General features: G+C 41.3%; 1 protein-coding gene across 1 annotated transcript in view; it reads right to left on the bottom strand.

Moving 5' to 3' along the window:
• pdzd2 (PDZ domain containing 2) overlaps window positions 1-22,691 on the bottom strand; it is a 101,766-nt gene that overhangs the window by 6,000 nt on the left and 73,075 nt on the right. The window contains exons 20-23 of the mRNA XM_046386104.1: window positions 14,334-14,478; window positions 5,542-7,681; window positions 5,013-5,130; window positions 4,816-4,917 (exon numbers count right to left, since the gene is read on the bottom strand). Coding sequence (XP_046242060.1) covers window positions 4,816-4,917; window positions 5,013-5,130; window positions 5,542-7,681; window positions 14,334-14,478 — 2,505 coding nt within the window. The remainder of the gene's footprint in view (window positions 1-4,815; window positions 4,918-5,012; window positions 5,131-5,541; window positions 7,682-14,333; window positions 14,479-22,691) is intronic.

The raw sequence follows: 22,691 nt of genomic DNA, 5'->3' as shown, positions 1-22,691 counted from the left end.
TGCTCAAAACAGGAGCCACTGTATGATCACCCGGCTACACAGCTTTGAAGTGAGACGTACTATCCAACGTCTGGTCGGAGCGATGGGAAGTAAACTAAATTACAGAGGACAAAGAATTTATATCTACCCTGATACCCTTGGGGAGTCACTTAAAGAAGCGGCAGGAACTTTTTTTTTTTTTCTCCCATTCTCCTTTTAAAGTGTGTTACACCTCCGCATAGATGAGGCAGAGTAAGAAGAATCAGTTTAATAGGGCAATATATTTTCTTTATGTTACAATTTTATCTTTGATGGTTGAAGGGGTCGGGGTGGGGGGTGGTACAGGATCCTCTCAGAATCGTTTGGTATTACTGTGCTGGTATAAAATCAGGGTTTACCATAATATCCTTGTAATTCAGTCTCCTTTTATATATTGCTTTCCCCTGAATGTTTTGATTTTGAAAACCACATGGGTAGTTTGAATATTTTTGTTGCAACTTAAAGGGCCTTAATTGCACTAATAAAAGAGTAGCCTTCTTGGATTTATTAGCAAGAAACAACATTGATTTAGCTATGCTACAGGAGACACATTTGCAAAGAAATGATGTTAACAGATTGGAAAATCACATCTACAAAGTATGTGCTTTTTCTTCTGATTTAAATACAACAAAAGGGGTCATAATATTAATGCATTAAGCATTATGAATTAACATCATTGGCAAAGGAGGTGATGAAGATGGCAGAGTTCCATTCCTTAAGTGTACATATAATGAAAAGAAAGTGGCATTTATTAACATATATGTGCCTAACTCATATGACAATGTTTTTTTTTACGCAGTTGAATGGTATATTGGCTGAACTTTCTGACTTTGAATTGGTAATTGGTTCTGATATGAATACCATATTGGATCAAAGATTGGATAAATCCAGTAAATCTCATTCTAATGTACAAACAACTAAAGCATTACAGCATTCACTTTCTGATTTTAATCTTATCAATGTCTGGCGGCTACATCATCCCACAGCTAAGGAATATACCTTTTTTCAAATAGACATAAAACTTTTACCAGGATAGACTATATTTTTATGTCTTGTTGCTTTATATCTTTGGTTCAAAATATAGAAATAAAACATATGACCTTAACAGATCACCATGCATATCTATGTCATTTGATGATCTCTAATCTGCCCAAAAAATCCACTAGGTGGCGATTCAATTTAACTTTATTGCGAAATCAAGATTTTTGTGAACAATTTGAACAGGAACTTGCAGAATTTTTAGACATTAATCGTCACTCGGTAGATGATGTTAGATATCTTTGGGACTCAGTAAAAGGCTTCATAAGGAGTTATGTGATTTCATATTCTTCTAGACTCAATAAAATGCAGCTTCAAAGAATTGGTATATTAGAAACCTCAATCTCTGAATTCTGAAATCACAACAAATACAAAACTCTGAACAAACAGCAAAAGTCTTAACCAAAGCAAAAGTAGAACTTAACCTATCACTAACTCAGAGAGCTGAGGTCGTTATACAAAAAAAATAGAATCAATCACTTCTTTCATGGTAATCGTCACAGTCGGCTCTTAGCTAATAAATTAAAAACAAATGATCAATGAATGATGATGATCAGTTTATGAATATGCCAATCACTGCATCACAAACTGTGGCTATGATAACTGACCCTGATTTGATTAATCGAAGATTCTCTAACTTTTATAAAGAACTGTATACTGCAGATAACATTTCATTAGCATCAGAGAAGCATAACTTTCTTCAGAATTTAAAGTTCATCATTATCAGAAGAAGCTACCTATATTTCTGTCTGGTAGAATCTCAATAATTAAAATGAATGTGCTTCCTAGAATTAATTTTTGTAGCTACATGATACCTCTGGCACCCCCTCCAAGATACTGGGATAAAATACATAGCATTATCACAAGGTTCTTATGGAGAGGCAGACGACCGAAAATAAAGTTAGCCAAAGAAAGAAGGAACTAGGTGGTTTATCGGTCCCTTATTTTAAACTTTACTTCCACGCTCTTACTATTCATCCTTTGTCAAACTGGTTTACTGAAAAATCCTCACCTCCATGGCTTAACATAGAGAAGAATCTGGTTGAACCTGTTTCTATAAATGATTTTTTGTTTACAGGTCTTTCTGTCCATAAATGTAAATTGCAGTATGGTTCAATAATAGCCAGTGAACTTCAAAATTTCAGGAAAACAGAAAGAATATATAATTGGACATCTAAATGGCATGCCAGTACTCCATTATTCTACAACAGCTTTCTTAAGTCAGGTGGAGAGCATTTCATTTCACCTCAATGGTATAAATCAGGAATCCACTGTTTAGAAGATATCATGAATGATGATGGGTTAAGAAGTTTTCAGGATTTGAGTGAAACATATAAACTGTCATCAAACTTTTTCTTTTTATATCTACAATTACTTTCTGCCTTAAAGGCAGCAAGTATATTCATTGACAGAAAACCTAATACTCACCCAATAATGGATCTATTTATGAAAATATCGGGGCTAACTAAAGGACATGCAATATGATCGACGTTTGTGATAACAAACGTGTGGAATAAGGACTGCTCTGAATCACCTATCAATTGGCCTAGAGTTTGGAGGAAAGTTGGTCATTCCTCACAGAATCTAAATATTAAATTAACCAATCTCAATTTCTTATATCGTACCTATTTAACACTAAAGCGGTGCTTTATGATTAAGTTGTCTCCTTCTCCAAATTGTAATTTATGTGACTTGAATCAGATAGGGACTTTCTTGCATATCATGTGAGAGTGTCCATCAGCTTATAATTTCTGGCAACAAATAGCAAAACATCTCTCTGATGCACTCGGCTTAGACATCCACCTCTCTCCAAAATTTTAACCATATGCAATGGTTGCTGTGGTTATCTTCATGTACAGTGGCTAAAAAGATGCTGTGGGTTAGGTGTCAATCACCGCATTCACTTTGTATTTATCAATGGGTTTACTCCTTAATAGAGATGCTAGTTTAGGAGATATCTGTTGCCACTATGAACGGAGCAGGCCAGCGTGTGCTTAAAGCTAGGAAGGAGGCACTTGATGTAGCTTGATCTATGATTTAACTCCATCCCAGCTGACTACGGCGAGAGGCGGGATTCACCCTGGACTGGTCGCCAGTCAATCGCAGGGCCAACACACAAAGAAAGACAACCACACACTCTCACACTCACACCTAGGGGCAATTTAGAGTAGCCAATAAACCTAATGTGCATGTTTTTGGTATTGTGGGAGGAAGCCGGAGTACCCGGAGAAAACCCACGCAGGCACAGGGAGAACATGCAAACTCCACATAGAAGGGCCCAGACCGGGATTCGAACCTGGAACCCTCTTGCTATGAGGCTAACCACTGCACCGTTGTGCCGCCCATGATTTAACTCATTATTAATATCTGGTATTTTTATGTATTTATCTGAAATATCCAGCACTTTGTAAGTTTTGGAGAAAGATCTGTGGGATAGGGTTGGTTAGGGTCAAAGGGTTATAAAATAGGCAGGTGCTTTGTGTTATTTTTCTTCTATTTTTCATTGTTTTAATTGACTCTGCCACAGCAGTGACATACTTATGTATGTGTATGCGTGTGTACATGTGTTTATATGTATATTTGTTGTTATTTGTTTATTTTTTGTTCTCTTTGTGATTTATTTCCTGATTAATGTATTTGCATATAAAGTATATGTGTGTATGTTTATGTCTTGCCTGCAGTGACAGACATATGTAGATTTACAATTGCTTTCCAATTAAAAAAAATAAATAAAAAAACTGAGACAATTACAGACATCAATAAATAGATTCAGAGTTAACAGTTAGAAGTTGTCTAGCGAGGTGATCCTCTGTAATTCATTCCATTTATAAGATAAGATGCAAGGTAGTGGAAGGCAGTCATTATCCAACAGGTATTTAGAGTGAAACAGTCCTGAGATCCAGTCTGATGAGCAATTTGACAAGAGAGGTGATATACTGATACAGCTTTTACATAAATAATAATGATAATATGTAGAGGACCAGCTGACCTTTTCATATAGTACATGATGAGTGATGAGTGTTGTTATTTATCTCCTGTAATAAAACTCAAAGCCCAGTGATACTGTGAACTGCTTTGCTAGTTGTTTTAAGGTAGCGCAAGCAGCATGAGAAGAAGATCAGTCTGCTTTGATTATTGGATTGACATTTTTTCTTTTTTTGCCTCATTTGAATGACCCTCCTGTCTCTTCATTCTTCTCCTTATACCTGTGCATTATGCCCTCTGCCTGGGCAAAAAAATGCGATGTAGAACAGCAAACTGCTTGTTCGTTGCTTGTAGTAGTGGTGGTGTTGCCATGAAGCAGGGGTGGGAGGTCTAAGTACCATGTACTGATGCTGTGAATCTTGGGGATCAACAAAAACCCTCTTTGTAATGTAAGTAAGTGGCCATGGCCTGTATAATTTAAACTCATGATAGTATTAATACAGTTATTTTACAACATGTAAGGCCAAAATGCACAGACATTTAACAAATGAAATTTAACATATGACACATATATAAGTTAACATCCTTATTTAAAATCGATTTTTTTTCCAGAATCTAAACAGGTTTTTGTGCCAAAATGTAACTATAATGTGACTATTTCCTAACATTATTAACAGTCCAGAAGAGCCATAATATATGACATATTTGTCTAATCAGTTATTTCATAAACATCATTTCTAACTTGACAGCAGAACCCTGCATGTGAAAATGTAAAAGTTGGGAATGAGACTGTGTTGAACAGTCAGTTTCTCATTCTCTACATACTGAACTTACAGTTATTTTCTTCTGCTCAAGGTCAACTCCTCCAGCAATACTAAAACCAAGTCCTGAGCCTTCTTCTTTAGCCAGGACAACAAGGTGTGTATTCCTGCTAACCTGCAGAGAGTCACTGTTAAAAATTCATACAGAAAGTAGGACGAAGTCTATGCAATATGTTCGATATTCAGTTACATGGAGCAGCATGATGTTACCTCTGTGAGGGTCTTGGCCTCCTGAAGCAGGGCTAACACGTATGATTTAACAGTCAGTGATGGCAGCAGTGTTTGCAGTTTGCACGGACTGATAGGACATATAGCCAGGTCCTTTAAACTGTAGACAAATTGAACACATTTACTTTTCATTTACATGAAAAAATGGTGTAAAATGTTCTAGACCTGCTCTAATTGGAAAGTGCCATAAGATAACTTTTGTTGTGAATTGGCACTGTATACTGTACACTGAATTGAACTGCACTGAAATGTGCTCATATCTACCATGCATACATGCATGAATGCATGAATGCTTGGGCTATAATCACTTAGAGTAGTGAGTCACTCTGACATAGAAGTCTGTCAGACTAGAAGTATAGTCAATTTATTTACCATTTACTGTGCCCATTATTATTATTACCTATAGTTCAAGTACATTGTTATCAATGCTGCCATTACACATCTCTATCTTTATGCCCACCCCCTTACTGCTTCTAATATAAAATGTGCAGGTTTGAACTGAACTCCTCACCTGATAGACCAACCAGGCTGGTGACCATGACTCTCTGGGGTTCCTGAAGGAGACTCTTCAGTGGATCCATGGCTGCCTTGACTCACTCTGTTCACATCAACTTTTGTCAGAGTAGCAGAAGGTGGAAAGCTCTTAGTGATTGTGGCTTTCTTAAGTATAGTGGGATCGATGCAAGACTCAGTTTTATCTGGTGTTGCATCATGTCCTCTAGTAAAGTCCTTTGAGCATTGTTTTTCTAATTCAGGCAGGCTGAGAGCCCTCAGGTGTCGCAATTTGTTGTGGGGAAGTTTGCTGTGTTTTCCCCATAGCACCTGAGAAATCTGTGGTGTAATCCCATCAGGGGAATTCTGAACATCAGCTTCAGGATTGTCCTCAGTCAGAAAAGCTGTGTTGTGGCTTGAATGTGAAAGCTCAAGGTGCATCATTGCAATATTAGAGAGAGATTTACTAGGAAGTGAGCATGATGTAGTAGGGATTAGATTCCCCACATAAGAACTGAATCTCTTTTGCTGTGCCTGGCAGTCGGCAGAATTAACCAAGCCCATATAACCAACAATCCTTTTGTTAAGTGGGATTCTGTATGCCAATGCACAGGACTGAATCTCTCTGTTTTTAGCCATGGGCTTGTCAAAGTTAGCCAGATTTTCAAATGACTTTATCTTATGCTGAACAGAGAAATGATTGCAGTCTGCAGACAAGGGACTGTATGTGGAAAAGCTTTGCCTTTCCATTGTCTTTATGTACAGTCTGGATGCGCTGGACTTAAGGGTCCTACTTGTATTGACAGCATTGGGTTTGAAATCGTTACTTGCAGTTGAATGAGTTTCTTTAGTAGAACACAGTGAACTAAATACTGGGTTACTGACTGTACCATTTGATTTTTGGATTTTTCCCATTGATTTAGCTGTTAATAAGAGGGTGTTCTTCTCCTGGGCCAGTTGTGCAGTTCGTAATGTGTTACCTGAAAACCCATGGACAAATGTATATTGTTCACTTACTCTGGGGGAGGCAAGATGTCTGTTTTTATTATGCTGGTTATTGGCCTTTGAAAAGACTGATATGGTTATCATCGGTGGTAAATTTGTCACCTGGTTCAGAGAAACACTTGAAGAAACTGCACTTTCACTGTGAGCAAGTGTTTGGAGAGCCTTCTCTTGTGGTTTGTTCTTAGTCTTAATTCTCAGGCATTTCAGATTGGGAACGCAAGTGTTTGGTCTACTTTGAGTTTCAACCTGAAGTTTAAAATTATCCCTCCACACAAGACAATTTGATTTATCAGGGAGATTTTCCTCAGAGATCTTCTTAAGCAATAAGCTAGCATGGGGATTTAAATGAGTTCTGCACCTCAAGACTTTTTCCTTTTTTATAATTGACACTGACACTCCTGTATCAGATCTGCCAACGCTCGAACCTGAGGTTTTTGATTCCACTGACTGAGAATAAGATGTTTGCGTATTCAAATGCTTCAACAAATCTGTGGTCAACAAGGTATCTGCATGCAGATTTGCAGTGACACTGTGAGTATCTTGTGGGTAGGGGCTGATGTAAATGCAAGCCCCTCTGTGACTGGATGTGACACATGCTTTAAATTTGTCACAGGTATCAGTGGCACTAAGAAGTTGGCACTTTGTAGAAGACACAGGTGTTCTACAGTATGATGACTGCGATGGTTTTTCGCAGAAGAAGACCTCTAATAACTGAGAAAGCTGCGAGCACTGGGTAGTTGAGTTTTCTTTCTTTGTCAGTGACACATCAGAGAAGACCTGATCAAAGGTCTGATCCAGGTTTGTATTTTGACTACTGGCATAATGAAAATGTGAAGATCCATTTGGTGACTGGCTTAAATGAGAGTGTCCACCAGTATCAGGTCTTTGGGAATCACAGGAACAAAACTCAACTTCCTCCTCATCTGAGGAGGGCTCATGAAGACTGCCACTGCTAACCATCCTTTTGACGATTACACTGCTGTCAGCGGTGTAGTCACTACCATCATGTAAGGGGTACATACATTTTGAACCAGCATCAGTGCTTTCCAGATCCGATCCATTGAAAAGAACAGAGCTCTTCTCCTTTAAATGGTTTACATGTGTTGTATTCACAGGAAGGATGACACCTTGTTCGTTTCCTAATCGATCTACAGCTGGGACCAGAAATGAAAAGGAAACAGATTAATCACGACTGAATGAGAGAAACAGACAAGCATTGAGTTCTACATTGAACAATTCCTTCACTGCTAAAAATATACTACACCCAGCAATACTTTTAGCATTTGGAATCCCCAAATATCACAGTTCTTTAGTATATTAGAATTAATAATTTGTGGCTCACCACCAGGTGCAATCCAAAATTAAAATTTAGCCACAAGTGGCATTAATCAAAGCAGGCTGTGGGACATCTCAGCTGACAACAGGCAAGAGATGGGGTACACACAAAGACAGAGAATCACACATGCTCACATATTCACATCTAGAGGAATGTAGAGTAGCCAGTTTACCTAATGTGCATATTTTTGGGACTGTGGGGGAAAGGGAGAAGTACCCAGATAAAGCTACCACAGGCACAAGGAGAACATGCACCGGAGAACACTAAAGTAAGCAAGCTAGTGTCATAGGTCCGCAGTGTGTAGTTTGTGATACTAAAAAGAGGCGTACTAGCATTTGAAGGGATAGATGATATTTGCATGTTAGTTTACACAGTATGCTGCAGTTAAGCAGCTAATTAGCTATGTAGCCTGCAAACTGACATTAACAATGAACTCTTCCCCAGCGGATGTCTGCTCAACAAGCAGTTGCAAGGTGCAGAGATGAACTAGATACGAACCTCAGACCTCAGCAGAAAAACTGTTCTTCTTGCATTTCTGTAGTAGACAGCTGTCTGGCTGTGCTTGTAACGCTGCTGACCCATTCTGGCCAATAGTTTTTAGCTAAATAAATAATATATAAATAAAAGTAAATGGTGCTAAATCAAAAAACTCCACCAACCTACCAAGTGTCTGAAATTGCTACCTCACATTCTAAATACTATAAACACAGAAGTGAAATGAAGTCACTGTAATAAATCCACATTATCTGCTCAAACCATCCCGGTTTACAAGGTCTGCAAAGTGGCGACTCTGATGGTTGACTGTAATTATCTGACAAAGAGTTCAAAGGCAAGGAGCTAAATCAAATTAAGTTACCTATTTTCCTTGATCCGCTACGACCCCACAATCACAATACTAGCTGAGAGAAAAGCCAGCAAGGATGTAGGCCTCCTGTTAGTCAACCTGGCTATTCCACAATGCTACTTTCTGTGTTTAACTTCTCTGTGACTGCTATTTTCTGTGTTTACTTTCTATGTGACTCAAAGACTAGTGTAGTGATTCTTACAAAAATGAATGAGGTTTTTGTAGTTTCCCCCATGTATGCATTATTTTGTGTGAAAACAGAGGTGTTGGCCCAAAGTCTGTGGGTTGCGCTGCATGACAAACCTGAATAAACCAAATCCACCCTCCCATCTGAAGATGGGAGGCCCCACCCTGAATTCACAGGACCCAAAGGATCCAACATTCTGTTGCCGATGACCACAAAAGATCAGATGGGGCCTTCAACCTGGAGGGTTGGACATAACCAAGTGAGTAGTGTGTGTCCAGCCCTCCAGGTGGGTGGGTGGTGTGTGTTTTATGTGGGTGGGTAGTGTCGAAGAAAGTCCACATGATTACCAGAACCCAAGGTTTCCCTGCAGAACATTGCATTGTAAAGATATGTTAATTTTATTCACTTCACTTGTCAGTGGTTTTAATGTTATGGTTGATCAGTGTAAGTTCATAAAGAATAAAGTTACACTATATCGACAAAATTATTGGGATGGGGCTGCTCTGACTGGGCACTGGGCGTCTGGCGTCACTTGTGGTAACATATTGCATCACTTCCTGTTTCTGTTCTATCCTGCTCGCTCACCTGGTGTTTGGTGTTGCAGATTTACTCTAATCCACATACCTTGTTGTATCTTTTACTGTGGTTGGTTTTAACAAAGAAGTACACAAGTATTTTAGTAAAAGTTTATTAAATGCATCATCCTCTGGGTTCTGTCCTTTGCCGATCTCCGTTCTGTCTCTGTCATTCAGGTCAGCTTAGCTTAGTGCTAGCATGGTTTCTCCCACTAGCTCTCCCTCTGCCTATCCCTCTCCTGTCTTCTGAAAGGTGTGTGAAATGTTTAGTTACTCCTCTGCTTGAAATTCCATTTGGATCAATAAAGCATCTACAGTATCTATCTATCTATCTATCTATCTATCTATCTATCTATCTATCTATCTATCTATCTATCTATCTATCTATCTATCTCTCTCTTTCTCTCTCTCTCTCTCTCTCTCCAGTGTTGGGCAAGCTACTTGGAGTGAGTACTTGGAGCTAAGTGAAGTGAGTTAAGCTACCAGTTACTCAGCAGTATTTGAAGCTTCACTACACTAAAGCTACGACCTTCACAAATGTTGCAAGCTAAGTTACACAAACACAGCAAAAGTAGTTTGCGACATTCAAAACTACTCTTAATTAAACCAATTTTAATCAACACAAAGATACATATAGGTCTAACCAGACCCATGCCAAGCGATTTCTATTGTGATAACATATCATTTGAATTGAGACAATTGAAAGACTGAATTTTATGTCTTTATTAGGATCACCCCTAAAAAAGGGAACATATCCTAGATAGTGAAACAATGCTTGGAATTGGCTATTAATTTAGACCATATACATATATAACAACAACTATAAATACAACTCCAGAGGTCAAGCTATCCAGCATGTAAAAAGAAAAATGAAGTGCACAGTAAAATAAATCGGATGCCAGAAGACCAAAACACTGCCAGAATATTGAAAACCTGGTTTACAAATCAACCAGTTACTTTATAACAACTTACTATATAACAAAATATAGCGTGTTTAACAATAGACTTCAATTAAAATAAAATGACAATATGAAATATTGCTAACAAATTAACCAGCTACTGAGCCAAACAGTAAAGCAAGTGTGTGTGTGTGTGTGTGTGTGTGTGTGTGTGTGTGTCTTGTGGAAGGGAGGGTGTGCATGTGTGTAAATGAGGTAGTTTCAGTTCGTTCCGTTATTGTTCCTTATCTTATCTAAGATGTACCGTTTCATCTGTCTCATCTCATCGGCATGCTCTTCTGTTTCTGTGGTTGTTCGGTCGTCATTCATGCTCCTTGAGGCACAGGCCCGAGGAGGAAGAGTGGCAGCAATCTACCACTCCAGTCTTCAGATTAATCCTCAACCTAAATCTATCCATAGTTTATTTTAGAATATCACTCACTGTGTATCGACCACCTGCTGGTGCTTACCCCGAGTTCCTGTCTGAGTTTTCAGATTTCAGATCTAGTTTAGTGCTCAGTACAGATACAGTCATTATAGTGGGTGACTTTAACATTCACATGGACGTCTCGGAAGTCTATGGACGACTCTGACAGTCTTAAGGCAGCCTATAATTCACTCTTAGATTCAACAGGTTTCTTTCAGATAGTAAATGAAGTAACTCACTGTCATAATCACACCCTCGATCTGGTTCTCACCTATGGCCTAGAAACTGAGAACCTGGTAGGTGCCCCTCAGAAACTCTCTCTTTTCAGACCACTCACTTATAACTTTTCAACTAACTCTAACAGACCTAACAGCACACAACAGAAAGGTTTACTATACCAGATGCCTCCGAGAATACTGTAGACAGATTTAGGGATGCAATCCCATCACAGCTCCCTTCAGCACCATGTACCAGTACAACAAAGCGCACTGATTTAAATATTACTCCTGCAGAAATTGACTGCTGGTTTTAGACATGGCTGGCCCACTGAAAAAGAAGGTTACAAATCATAGGAGGCTAGCTCCGTCGTATAATTCAAATATCCAAACACTGAAGCTCAAATCATATTTAACAGATAGATTTCACTTTGCTCAAGTTAATAATGCTTCCTCTTCATATATAAGGGTTAGCCTCGGTGTTCCACAAGGTTCAGTGCTTGGGCCGATCCTGTTCACCTTATACATGCTCCCTTATACATTTATTGACGCTTTGTAAAGCCAGAACAGCTTATTCTTCATTAACAGAGCAAAACAAGAACCCACATTTTCTCTTTAACACTGTAGCCAGGCTGAAAAAGAGTCATAGCTCTGTTGAACCTTGTATTCCTGTAGCTCCAAGTGCGCATGTGTTGATACATGTGCAGCCTGTTACAGACAGTTAAAGAATTTTCCCTCTGGGATAAATAAAGGAATTCTGATTCTGATTAGTAGTGAAGAGTTTCTTCACCAATAACATCACTAACATTAGAGAAAAAAATCAATCAAGATCTCTCCACGATAGCCAATATACTACCATCTTTAGAAACCTCTTTTAATCCTAATCCACCTGTGGACAGCTTCCTGCCCCTAGACTTCCCTGCACTAACCTCCAGTATTAATAAATCTAACCCAACTACATGTCTCTTTGACCCCATCCCTAGTAACCTCCTCAAGGATGTCTTTCCTCTGATTGGTGCTTCGTTATTAGATCAGATCAACTTGTCTTTAACAGCAGGTTATGTACCACAGGTGTTTAAAACTGCTGTTATCAGACCTTTACTTAAAAAGCCTTCACTTGATCCAGACATCTTAGCAAACTATAGAGCGATATCCAACCTCCCATTTATTTCTAAGATACTTGAAAAGGTGGTTGCAAGTCAGCTAACTGATCACCTACACAGGAACAGTCTGTTTGAAGTGTTTCAGTCTGGTTTCAGAGCCCATCACAGCACAGAAACAGCACTGGTTAAAGTTACTAATGACCTCCTCATGGCATCACACCGTGGACTCTCTATACTTGTTCTACTGGATCTGAGTGCTGCCTTTGACACTGTAGATCACAGCATTTTATTACACAGATCAGAACACGAGACTAGGATCACAGGAACAGCACTAGGCTGGTTTAAATCATATTTATCAGATAGATTTCACTTTGGTTACGTTAATGATGTTTCCTCTTTACGTACCAGGGATAATCACGGTGTTCCACAGGGTTCAGTGCTTGGCCCAATCCTGTTCACCTTATACATGCACCCTCTAGGAAATATTATTCAGAGACATAGCATAAACTTTGATTGTTATGCTGATGATACCCAGCTGTACCTATCCATAAAATCTGAAGAAACAAAGCTGTGAGTCAGACTTCAGGTATGTCTTAAGGACATAAAGGATTGGATGACCTCCAATTTTTTATTATTAAACTCAGACAAAACTGAGGTCATTATTTTTGGCCCCAAACATCTCAGAACTAGAATAGCTGATAATATTCTCTCTCTGGGTGGCATTACTTTGGCCTCCAGTATGACTGAGGAACCACAGTCAGTGTTATCTTTGATCAGGACATGTCATTTATCCATCATATTAAACAGATCTCTAAGACCGCCTTTTTTCAAGATTAGGAGCATCCTCTCTCAGAGTGATGCTGAAAAACTTGTCCATGCTTTTGTTACTTTTAGGCTGGACTACTGCAACTCATTATCAGGATGTTCAAATTACTCAATTAATAGACAGCAGCTGATCCAGAATGCAGCAGCTAGAGTTTTGACAGGAATTAGCAAAATGGGTCATATCTCCCATATCTCTTGGCTTCCCTTCACTGGCTTTCGATAAAATTCAGATTAGACTTTAAAATCCTCCTTTAACTATCAGGCACCCCTACAGTGGAACCAGCTGCCAATCTGGGTTCAAGAGGCACACACCACCTCCACCTTTAAGACCAGACTTTCTGCAAACCTTTCTGTTTAGTAAAGAGTATAGTTAGCCTCAAACAAAGTGTGTAGTGCTGAAAGGTATAGTTACAGTCACTTCTTGACATACAGCCACAGGTACTATAGGGCTGATTAACTCTTAGTATTTAATCTTTATTATAGCTACGCTGCTATAGGTCTTTGCTGCCGGAGACACAAACATGATCCACTGAGCAGTTCGCCCACCTCCTCAACACCACCGCCTTCTCTACTCTCTCCTCTTCTTCCTCTCCCCTCCTCTCATCAGGTCGACCATTGAGCCATCATTTTACGTCATTAACTATATGTCCAGTTTTCCTTGTAGTTTTGTGTCTCTCCCTCCCTCTCTCTCTCTGTATCTTTCTGCAGGTCTCTCTCCGTCCAGATCTACATTCTGACCTGCATCCAGCCCTCTGACAAAACTGCCTATGTCGTTCTTCTACTATAATTAAGTGGTGTAGTGCTACTATAATTAAGTTGAACAACTTATCAGCTAAAAAACAAATACAAATACAATATATAGTCCTTCAGCATTCCAATTAAAACAACCTGTCATGTTTGTGCTTTGCAATGTATGATGTTTATTGCATGTATGCTTCTCTCTCTCTCTCTTTCATCCTCTCTGTCCTGTCTACCTCTTCTTCTCCTCCTTTAACCGGCAGACAATCAGCAGGATGGTTCTCCCTTGTGAGCCGGGTCCTGCTCAAGGACCATAAGGACATGGTTGGATGAGTCTGGTATAGAAGAATTTTACTGGTCTGCACAGAGCCCTGAGCTTAAACAGAGAGTGCAAGCCACGCCTTTTCATTTTTCATCAGTGCCTGACCTCATAAATGCTTTATTGCATGAATGGGCAAAAATTCCCACAACACTCCAAAACCTTGTGAAAAGCCTTCCCAGACGAGTGGAAGCTGTTCTAGCTGCAAAGCTGTCCATGTATTTAGAATGCAGTGTCATTAACGTCGCTGCTGTTGTTATACATTTGTCCATATAGTGTATTCTGAATCAAAGTCTTACCTGAAACTGCTCGCTTAACTTCCAAGGACAGTGTCATGGGAAGGTTGAGCATGAGCTCCCAGATTTCCTGGTAGCTAAAGGTGCACACCAGTTTTCCTCCAATTTTTACAATCTCATCTCCAGGACACAGTTTATATGTAGATTCCTGGAAGTTGAACAATAAAAGAGATCAAATTTAGCTTTTCACTAAGCGACACAATCACCAGCGCTCATGCCACAAATACCATCCATCCATCAATCCATTTTCTATACCGGCTATTCGTCAAGGTCGTGGGGGGGGCTGGAGCCTATCCCTGTCAATCGCAGGACAGACACACAAAAACAGACAACCACACATACACACTCACACCTAGGTGCAATGTAGAGTTTTTGGAACTGTGGGAGGAAGCCGGAGTACCTGGTGAAAACCCACGCAGGCACAGAGAGAACATGCAAACTCCGCACTCCAGGATTCAAACCTGGAATCCTCTTGCTGTGAGGCGACAGGGCTAACCACCCATCCATCCATTTTCTTCCGCTTTATCTGGGACCAGGTCGCGGGGACAGCAGCTTGAGCAGGGATGCCCAGCGTGTCCTGGGTCTTCCGGCCATCTCCCGGTGGGGCATGCCCGAAACACCTCCCCAGGGAGGCGTCCAGGAGGCAACCAAAACAAATGCCCAAGCCACCTCAACTGGTTCGCCTCTATGTGAAAGAGAGGCAGCTCTACTCCTAGCTCCTCACGGGTGACAGAGCTCCTCACCCTATCTCTAGGGGAATGCCCCGCCACCCCGCAAAGGAAGCTCATTTTGGCCACTGTGCTAACCACTGCACCACAAATACCATTAGACGTAACTTTTGTATTCTTCTCATCCATCCATTTTCTATATTGCTTATCTGTGCAGCTGTTCTAGGCTATATTGTTTGGTGCATTTTCAGTGTGTTTGTGTTTTTTTCAGAAAAAGGTACAACAAACAACCGACAAGACCTGATCAACATAGAACATGTTACAATATCAGAGTCTCCAGCAATTACTTGATGGCTAATAATATCCCAAAGGACATCACTAAACCACCTGAATCACCATGGATTGTTAGCAGGATCAGCAGATAATGGAGACAGAGGTGGGAGAGAAAGCAAAAGTGAGAATGCTGCTCAGACCTACATGCTAGGTTAAGGAAGCAACCACACAAACACACGCTTGCCAGCACGTTCCTCACAAACACCAGATCCATCACAAACAGAAGGGATGAACTCGAACTACTGATCGCTTCCGACTGCTTTGTCTAGTCCTGCTGCATGATGATGATGATTATTAATTTTTTTAAGTATGTTTTAGTGAGCATCAACGAAACAAAATGTCGACAAAAGAAGGACACACGAAGAACATGAAACAATGCACACATTTTAAATTTTTTTCCCAATGCACCCTCTTTATCCCCTACCTAAGACCCCACACACTGATACCACCTGTCTCTAGGTGACAAACGCAATACCAAAGGGGAAAAAACAACCCCCCCAAAACATGAAGTGAAAGATAAAAAAAAAACAAAACAAACAAAAGCAAAATCAATTAATAAATTAAAATAAAATAACAATAAAAAAGACACTGTGGATTGATTATTGATTGATGGGCAGTTACACTGTAAAACCAAATAACTCAGATATCATCAGGTATAATGTCCAGTGAATCTATGATGGAAAGCAAGGGGTTCCAAATTTCAGCAAATTTCCACAAGAAGACTTTGAGGGAAAACCTTAGCCTCTCCGAATTTTAGAATGGAAAGTGTCAAATTTTTTAGACCAAAAGTCTGCTAATTTTGGACACGACCAAAACATGTGAACAAGGTCTGCAGGAGACTGGTTGCATCTATTACAGGCATCAACAACATTGGGGCAGACTTTAGACAATGTATGATTAGTGTAGTAAGTTCTATGTATGAGTTTACATTGAATCAGTCCATGTACAGATGGAGGAATTGTGGACTCAAATCGACCATTTCGTGGACAGTGCTGCAAGCTTATTAAAAACGACTTTAGACTTTGTTGCTCCGCTAAAAAACAAACTCATAAAGCAAAAGAAACTTGCACCCTGGTATAATTCAGAGGTTCGCAAATTAAAGCAAAATGCGCAAAAACTTGAGAGGAAATGGCGTTCCTCCAAACTTATTGAATCTCGCTCAATCTCGCAAGATAGTCTTAGATTATATAGGAAGGCCCTACGGACTGCCTGAGCAGCCTATTACTCAAAATTAATTGAGGATAACAAGCACAATCTCAGGTTTCTCTTCAGCACTGCAGGCAGGCTGACAGAGAGCCATAGTGCCATCGAGCCTTGTATCCCTGTGACCCTTAGCAGCAATGACTTTATAAGCCTTTTTTAACGTCAAGATTTCAAACATTAGAGACAAAATTCAGCACCTACTGACCTCAGCTGGTACTAGTCTAACATCAAACACTGGTGTCTTAGAACCAAAAGTAGAAACAGATAATCATCTTGACTGCTTTTCACCTATTGATCCCCATCAGCTATATTCACTCGTATATTCATCCAAGCCAACCACATGCCTCTTAGACCCCATCCCTACTAAGCTACTCAAAGAAGCTTTACCCTTACTTAGCTCGATCACCATGACAACAACAACAACAACAATGGCCTCACACCAACTCAGAGCTTCACTGGGCAGACTGCACCTGCTGAGAACACCGGAATAGCGTAGCAGGCTACGTCGGGCGGAGGGCAAGAGGAAGCGGTGTACACGGAAGCAGAAGAGGGGCAAACGGGGCGGCCTGTTAGCTAGGTTAAAGGCTAACGTCGGGAGACCACCAATCCTGTCCCTGTTCCTGTCCAATGTTCACTCTCTGGACAACAAGATGGACCTACTTCGACTGAGGCTGAGCGTTTCACGTGAGATGAGGAACTGTGCGGTGCTTTGTCTGACGGAAACATGGCTAAACGAGAACATGCCGGACCCAGCCTTCCAGATCGCCGGCCGCCTTCTCTTCCGAGCGGGCCACAACAAGCTGTCGGGGAAAACTTGCGGGGGCAGACTATGTGTCTACATTAATAAAGGTTGGTGTACAAACTGCACAAAGGTTAACGCCATGCTGCGTTTAGGTCAGGTGACAGACTGGCACTCAGCGCGGTGAGAAGAGAGCTTACTGCAGGAGTGAAGAGGACCAAGACCGCATACTCCCAGAGGATCCAGGGACACTTTGCATCCAACGATCCATGGAGCACGTGGAGGGACATAAAGTGCATCACAGACTAGAACACCAAAGATGTACAATGCCCCAGGGACCCCTCTCTGCATGACGCCCTCAACAACGTCTTCACCCGCTTTGAGGACCCGGACACCCCGGGGCAAGTGCTGAAGGGCTGTGCACATCAGCTCACAGAGGTACTGACGGACATCTTCAACACCTCTCTCCAACAAGCGACAGTCCCCACCTGTCTGAAGGCTGTCATGATTATCACCATCCCCAAGACCTCCACAGTGATGAGCCTGAATGACTATCGGCCAATTGCCCTCACCCCGACAGTCATGAAGTGCTTTGAGAGACTGGTCATGGCCCGCATCAAAGACTGCATCGACGTCACTGCGGACCCACACCAGTACGCATACAGAAAGAACCGATCCACAGAGGATGCCATATCTTCTGTGGTCCACACAGCTCTCACCCACCGAGAGAATAAAGACTCTTATGTCCGCCTTCTCTTTGTGGCTTTTACATCTGCCTTTAACACAATCATTCCACAGACACTGATCCATAAGCTCAGTGCCCAAGGACTGAGATCCACCCTCTGCAATTGGGTCCTGTACTTCCTGACGGACAGGCCACAGACCGTGAAGATCCATGACATTTCCTCCTCCCCCATCACCCTCAACACCGGCTCTCCCCAGGGCTGTGTGCTGAGCCCACTCCTGTTCACCCTGCTAACACACGACTGCTCAGCGCAACATCCGAGCTGCCTCATCGTGAAGTTTGCGGATGATACAGCTGTGGTTGGACGCATCATCAACAGCGACGAGTCCGACTACAGGCAGGAGGTGGAACACCTGGAGGGTTGGTGCAGGGAAAACAATCTCTGCATCAACGTGAAAAAGACCAAGGAGATGATCGTGGACTTCAGAAGGGGCAGACATCTCCCCCTTCCTCCCCTGTACATCGGAGGGACAGCGGTGGAAGTGGTCTCCAGCTTCAGATACCTGGGCGTCCACATAACGCACGACCTCATCTGGAGCAACAACACGTCCTGCCTCATCAGGAAGGCACACCAGCGCCTCTACTTCCTCTGGAGCCTGAGGCGTGCCGGACTGGGGAGCTCAGTCCTGACATCTTTTTACAGATGTGTGGTGTACACCTCCAGATGCATGAAAAGGGCCTCCTGCATCATGATGGACCCCACCCACCCCTCACACAAACTGTTTGCCCCTCTCCCCTCAGGCAGGAGACTGCGGAGCATTAAGAGCAGGGCCACCAGACTGAGGAACAGCTTCTACCCAGAAGCTGTGAGACTGTTGAACTCTGGAGGTCCTCTGTAGCCCCTGCTGCTACCCTATACCTTACAACCCCCCCCTCCCAACAACCACCCATGGAACATTGCACAATGCAGCCATTTGCACAGAACTCTGCATAACTCATTTCATTTGCACTACTGTCATTTTCACTACTCCGCCATTTGCACAATACTGCAGTACTGCTGTATATCTCAAGGAAATTCAATCGAATGCAACTGGACTTAGTTATTTGTCTTTGAAGACGTTTCACCTCTCATCCAAGAGGCTTCATCAGTTCATGCTCGCTTGACTAGGCTGGGACTAGTCCTAGCTTAGTCAAGTCCAGTTGCATTCGATTGAATTTCCTTGAGATAACCATGACCTGGATGAATGAGAATATTCACAGGCTTAGTACTGCTGTAAATATTGTTGCTTCCTGTTCACTTTTTACATTGTTTATATCTTTTATTCTGATTGTTTTTTATATTTATATAGTGTTGTTTTATATTTATAACATTAGGTATTTTGTTAGGTTATTAGGCTCATACCGGGACCGGGGAAACTAATTTTGCTCCACCTCATGTTTCTACATGTGTGAAATGACAGTAAAGCTCCTTGAATCCTTGAATCCTAACAGGCCATGTACCCCAGTCCTTTAAAGTAGCTGTAGTCAAACCTCTCCTTAAAAAACGCACACTTGACCCAGAGGTTTTAAGCAACTATAGACCAATATCTAACCTTCCATTTCTTTCCAAGATCCTTGAAAGAATAGTTGCCAATCAGTCATGTGACTTTCTTCAAAATAATAACTTATTTGAAAATTTTCAATCTGGCTTTAGAGCTCATCACAGAAACAGCATTGGTCAAAGTCACAAATGACCTCTTCCTGGCATCAGACAAGGGATTTATCTCTGTCCTTGTACTGTTAGACCTTAGTGCTGCATTTGACACCATTGACCACTCTATCTTATTGCACAGATTGGAACACCTAATTGGCATCAGAGGAACTGCATTAAGCTGGTTTCAGTCTTATTTATCAGATCGATTTCAATTTGTTCATGTTGATGATATATCGTCCACACTCACAAAAGTTAGTCACAGAGTTCTCCAAGGTTCTGTCCTTGGGCCAATATTATTCAGCCTGCATATGCTCCCCATCGGTGATATTATTAGGAAACACTCATACATTTTCATTGTTATGCAGATGACACACAATTGTACTTATCAATGAAACCAGATGAAACAAATCAGCTAGTCAAGCTTCAGACATGTCTTAAAGACATAAAAACCTGGATGACCTGCAATTTCCTACTTCTAAATTCAGACAAAACTGAAGTTATTGTTCTGGGCCCCGAACACCTTAGAAACAAATTATGCAGTGATATTGCAATGCCAGATGGCTTAGCCGTGGCCTCAAGCTCCACTGTAAGAAATTTAGGAGTTATCTTTGACCAGGACATGTCCTTTAACTCACACATAGCAAATATTTCAAAGACTGCATTCTTTCACCTCTGCAATATCGCAAAAAATAGGCACATCCTGAGTCAGAAAGATGCAGAAAAATTAGTCCATGCATTCATTACTTTTTCCAGACTGGATTATTGTAACTCCCTTCTATCAGGCTGCCCTGACTAATGACAAGAACCAGCATGAGAGATCATATTTCTCCTGTTCTGGCTTCTCTACATTGGCTACCTGTAAAATTCAGGATAGATTTTAAAATTCTCCTCCTCACTTATAAAGCCCTGAACGGTCAGGCGCCATCCTATCTTAAAGAGTTAATAGTACCCTATTATCACCAGAGCTTTGCGTTCCCAAAATGCAGGGCTACTTGTCTTTCCTAGAGTCCTCAAAAGTAGATTGGGAACCAGAGCCTTTAGTTATCAAGCTCCTCTACTATGGAACCATCTTCCGGTTTCGATCCAGGAGGACACCCTCTCTATATTTAAGAGTAAAAACTTTCCTGTTTGATAAAGCTTATAGTTAGGGCTGGCCTAGGCCAACCCCTAATTATGTTGCTATAGGCTTAGACTACCGGGGTCCTCCCATGACGCACTGAGCTCTTTCTTCCTCTCCCTCTCCTTCTGCACACATTTATGTCCCATTAATGCATATCACTAACTCAACTACTTCGGTGGAGTCCTTGTGCTTTCTTAGGGGGCAGCCGTGGCCTAGAGGTTGGAGAAGCGGCTTGTGATCGGAGGGTCACCGGTTCGATTCTCCCACCGGACGGGCAGGAAAAATTTGGGTGTGGTGGAGTGATTAATGCGATAAAATGCCCCCCCCCCCCCTTCATTAGCCGGCTGATGTGCCCTTGAGCAAGGCACTTAACCCCCCAATATGCTCCCCGGGCGCTTGATGCTGCCCACTGCTCCTGTGTGTGTTTCACTGCATGTAATTTGCCGGGTGTTGCATGTGTGTGTTCAACTAAGGATGGGATAAATGCAGCAGTAAAATTCAGTATGTATGTATGTAAAAATATATACATACTGCCAAAAAAAGTTGATTCTTCTTCTTCTTGTCGATTACTACTGTTTAATCATAATCTGATTTAATTCTGTTACGACTCTGTACAGCTACTACCATTATTATTGTTACTAATATTGTTATCAAAATCACCATAATACCTTCTGTATACTTCATTGTCATTATCATTATCTGCATTTCCAATACTTCTGGTGTTATTACTGCTGCTATGCATCTCTGCTTGTGTGCTCCTTCTCTCACACCCCACCCCCTCTCCCTCTCTCTATCGCTCTCTCTCTCTCTGTCTCCCTCCTGCTCTCTCTCTCTCTCTCTCAACCCATCCGGTCAAGGCAGATGGCTGCCCATCTTGAGCCAGGGTCTGCTCCGAGGTTTCTGCCTTTCTAAAAGGCAGTTTTTCCTCGCCACTGTCACCAAGTGCTTGTTCAAGGGGAATGTTGGGCTCTCTGTACAATTTAATTAAAGAGTTTGGTCTAGACCTGCTCTAATTGGAAAGTGTCATGAGATAACTTTTTTAGTGAATTGATGCTATATAAATAAACTGAATTGAATTGAATTGGACTAATTGCAAAATATGGTCCCATTGGTCGTCTTCAGCATGCCCCAAATCCTGTTCCCATAATTCCCTTGTCTGTTGGGGGAAATCTGTGATAGTAGAGTCCAGGGCATTACAGGTGCGAGAAAAAGTCCCCCCCAATTTACTATGAGAAGGGTGTCTACTAATGTCTGTGGAGGGAGATGTGAAAAATCAGGATAGTTTTTCTGAACAAAGTGCCTTACTTGAAAGAAACAAAAAGGTGAGACGATGGGAGCTGAAATTTAGTTGTAGCATTGGTCAAGGTTGGAGGAAGTCGGCCAAGCGACAAAACCTCATTATACTGTACAAATAACCTCGGACTGTGAATTGTAAAATTCTACTGTGTAGCCATCTGGACCGGGTGATTTTCCACTCTGCAACGTAGTTATCACCCTCATGATCTCAGGTGTGGAGAGTGGTTTGGCTAAATTCTCCACTAGCCCCTGATCCACTTCAGGAAACTCTGTGTTAGTGTCAGCATCTAATTTATATCTAGTTTGATATTGTAGATGCTTTTTGTAAAGTGAAGGGTCTGGGTTATTTGAATAGCTATCATCAATCTCCAGAATCATTTGCAATAGCTCTGTTTGTCTAGACATGGTAATTTGTCTAAGGTGAGATGTGGAGGAAATGATATGGCCTCTTAGGTATGCCTTGAAGGTCTCCCACAAGGTGCCTCTCAGCATGTCTGGTTTGTCATTTATTTAAAAAAATAATTGAATATTTTATCTTAAGGAGTCTAAAAAAGGGTCATCGGCAAGCAAATTTGAATTGAATCTTCATGGCTTGAAGGAACTGTTGTGGTTGGGGAAGTTTAT

The sequence above is a fragment of the Scatophagus argus genome, chromosome 4 (assembly GCF_020382885.2).
Source record: "Scatophagus argus isolate fScaArg1 chromosome 4, fScaArg1.pri, whole genome shotgun sequence".
Classification (NCBI taxonomy): Eukaryota; Metazoa; Chordata; class Actinopteri; family Scatophagidae; genus Scatophagus; species Scatophagus argus.
The sequence above is the reverse complement of the archived record's forward strand: the minus strand, read 5'-3'. Positions and strand labels throughout refer to the sequence as shown.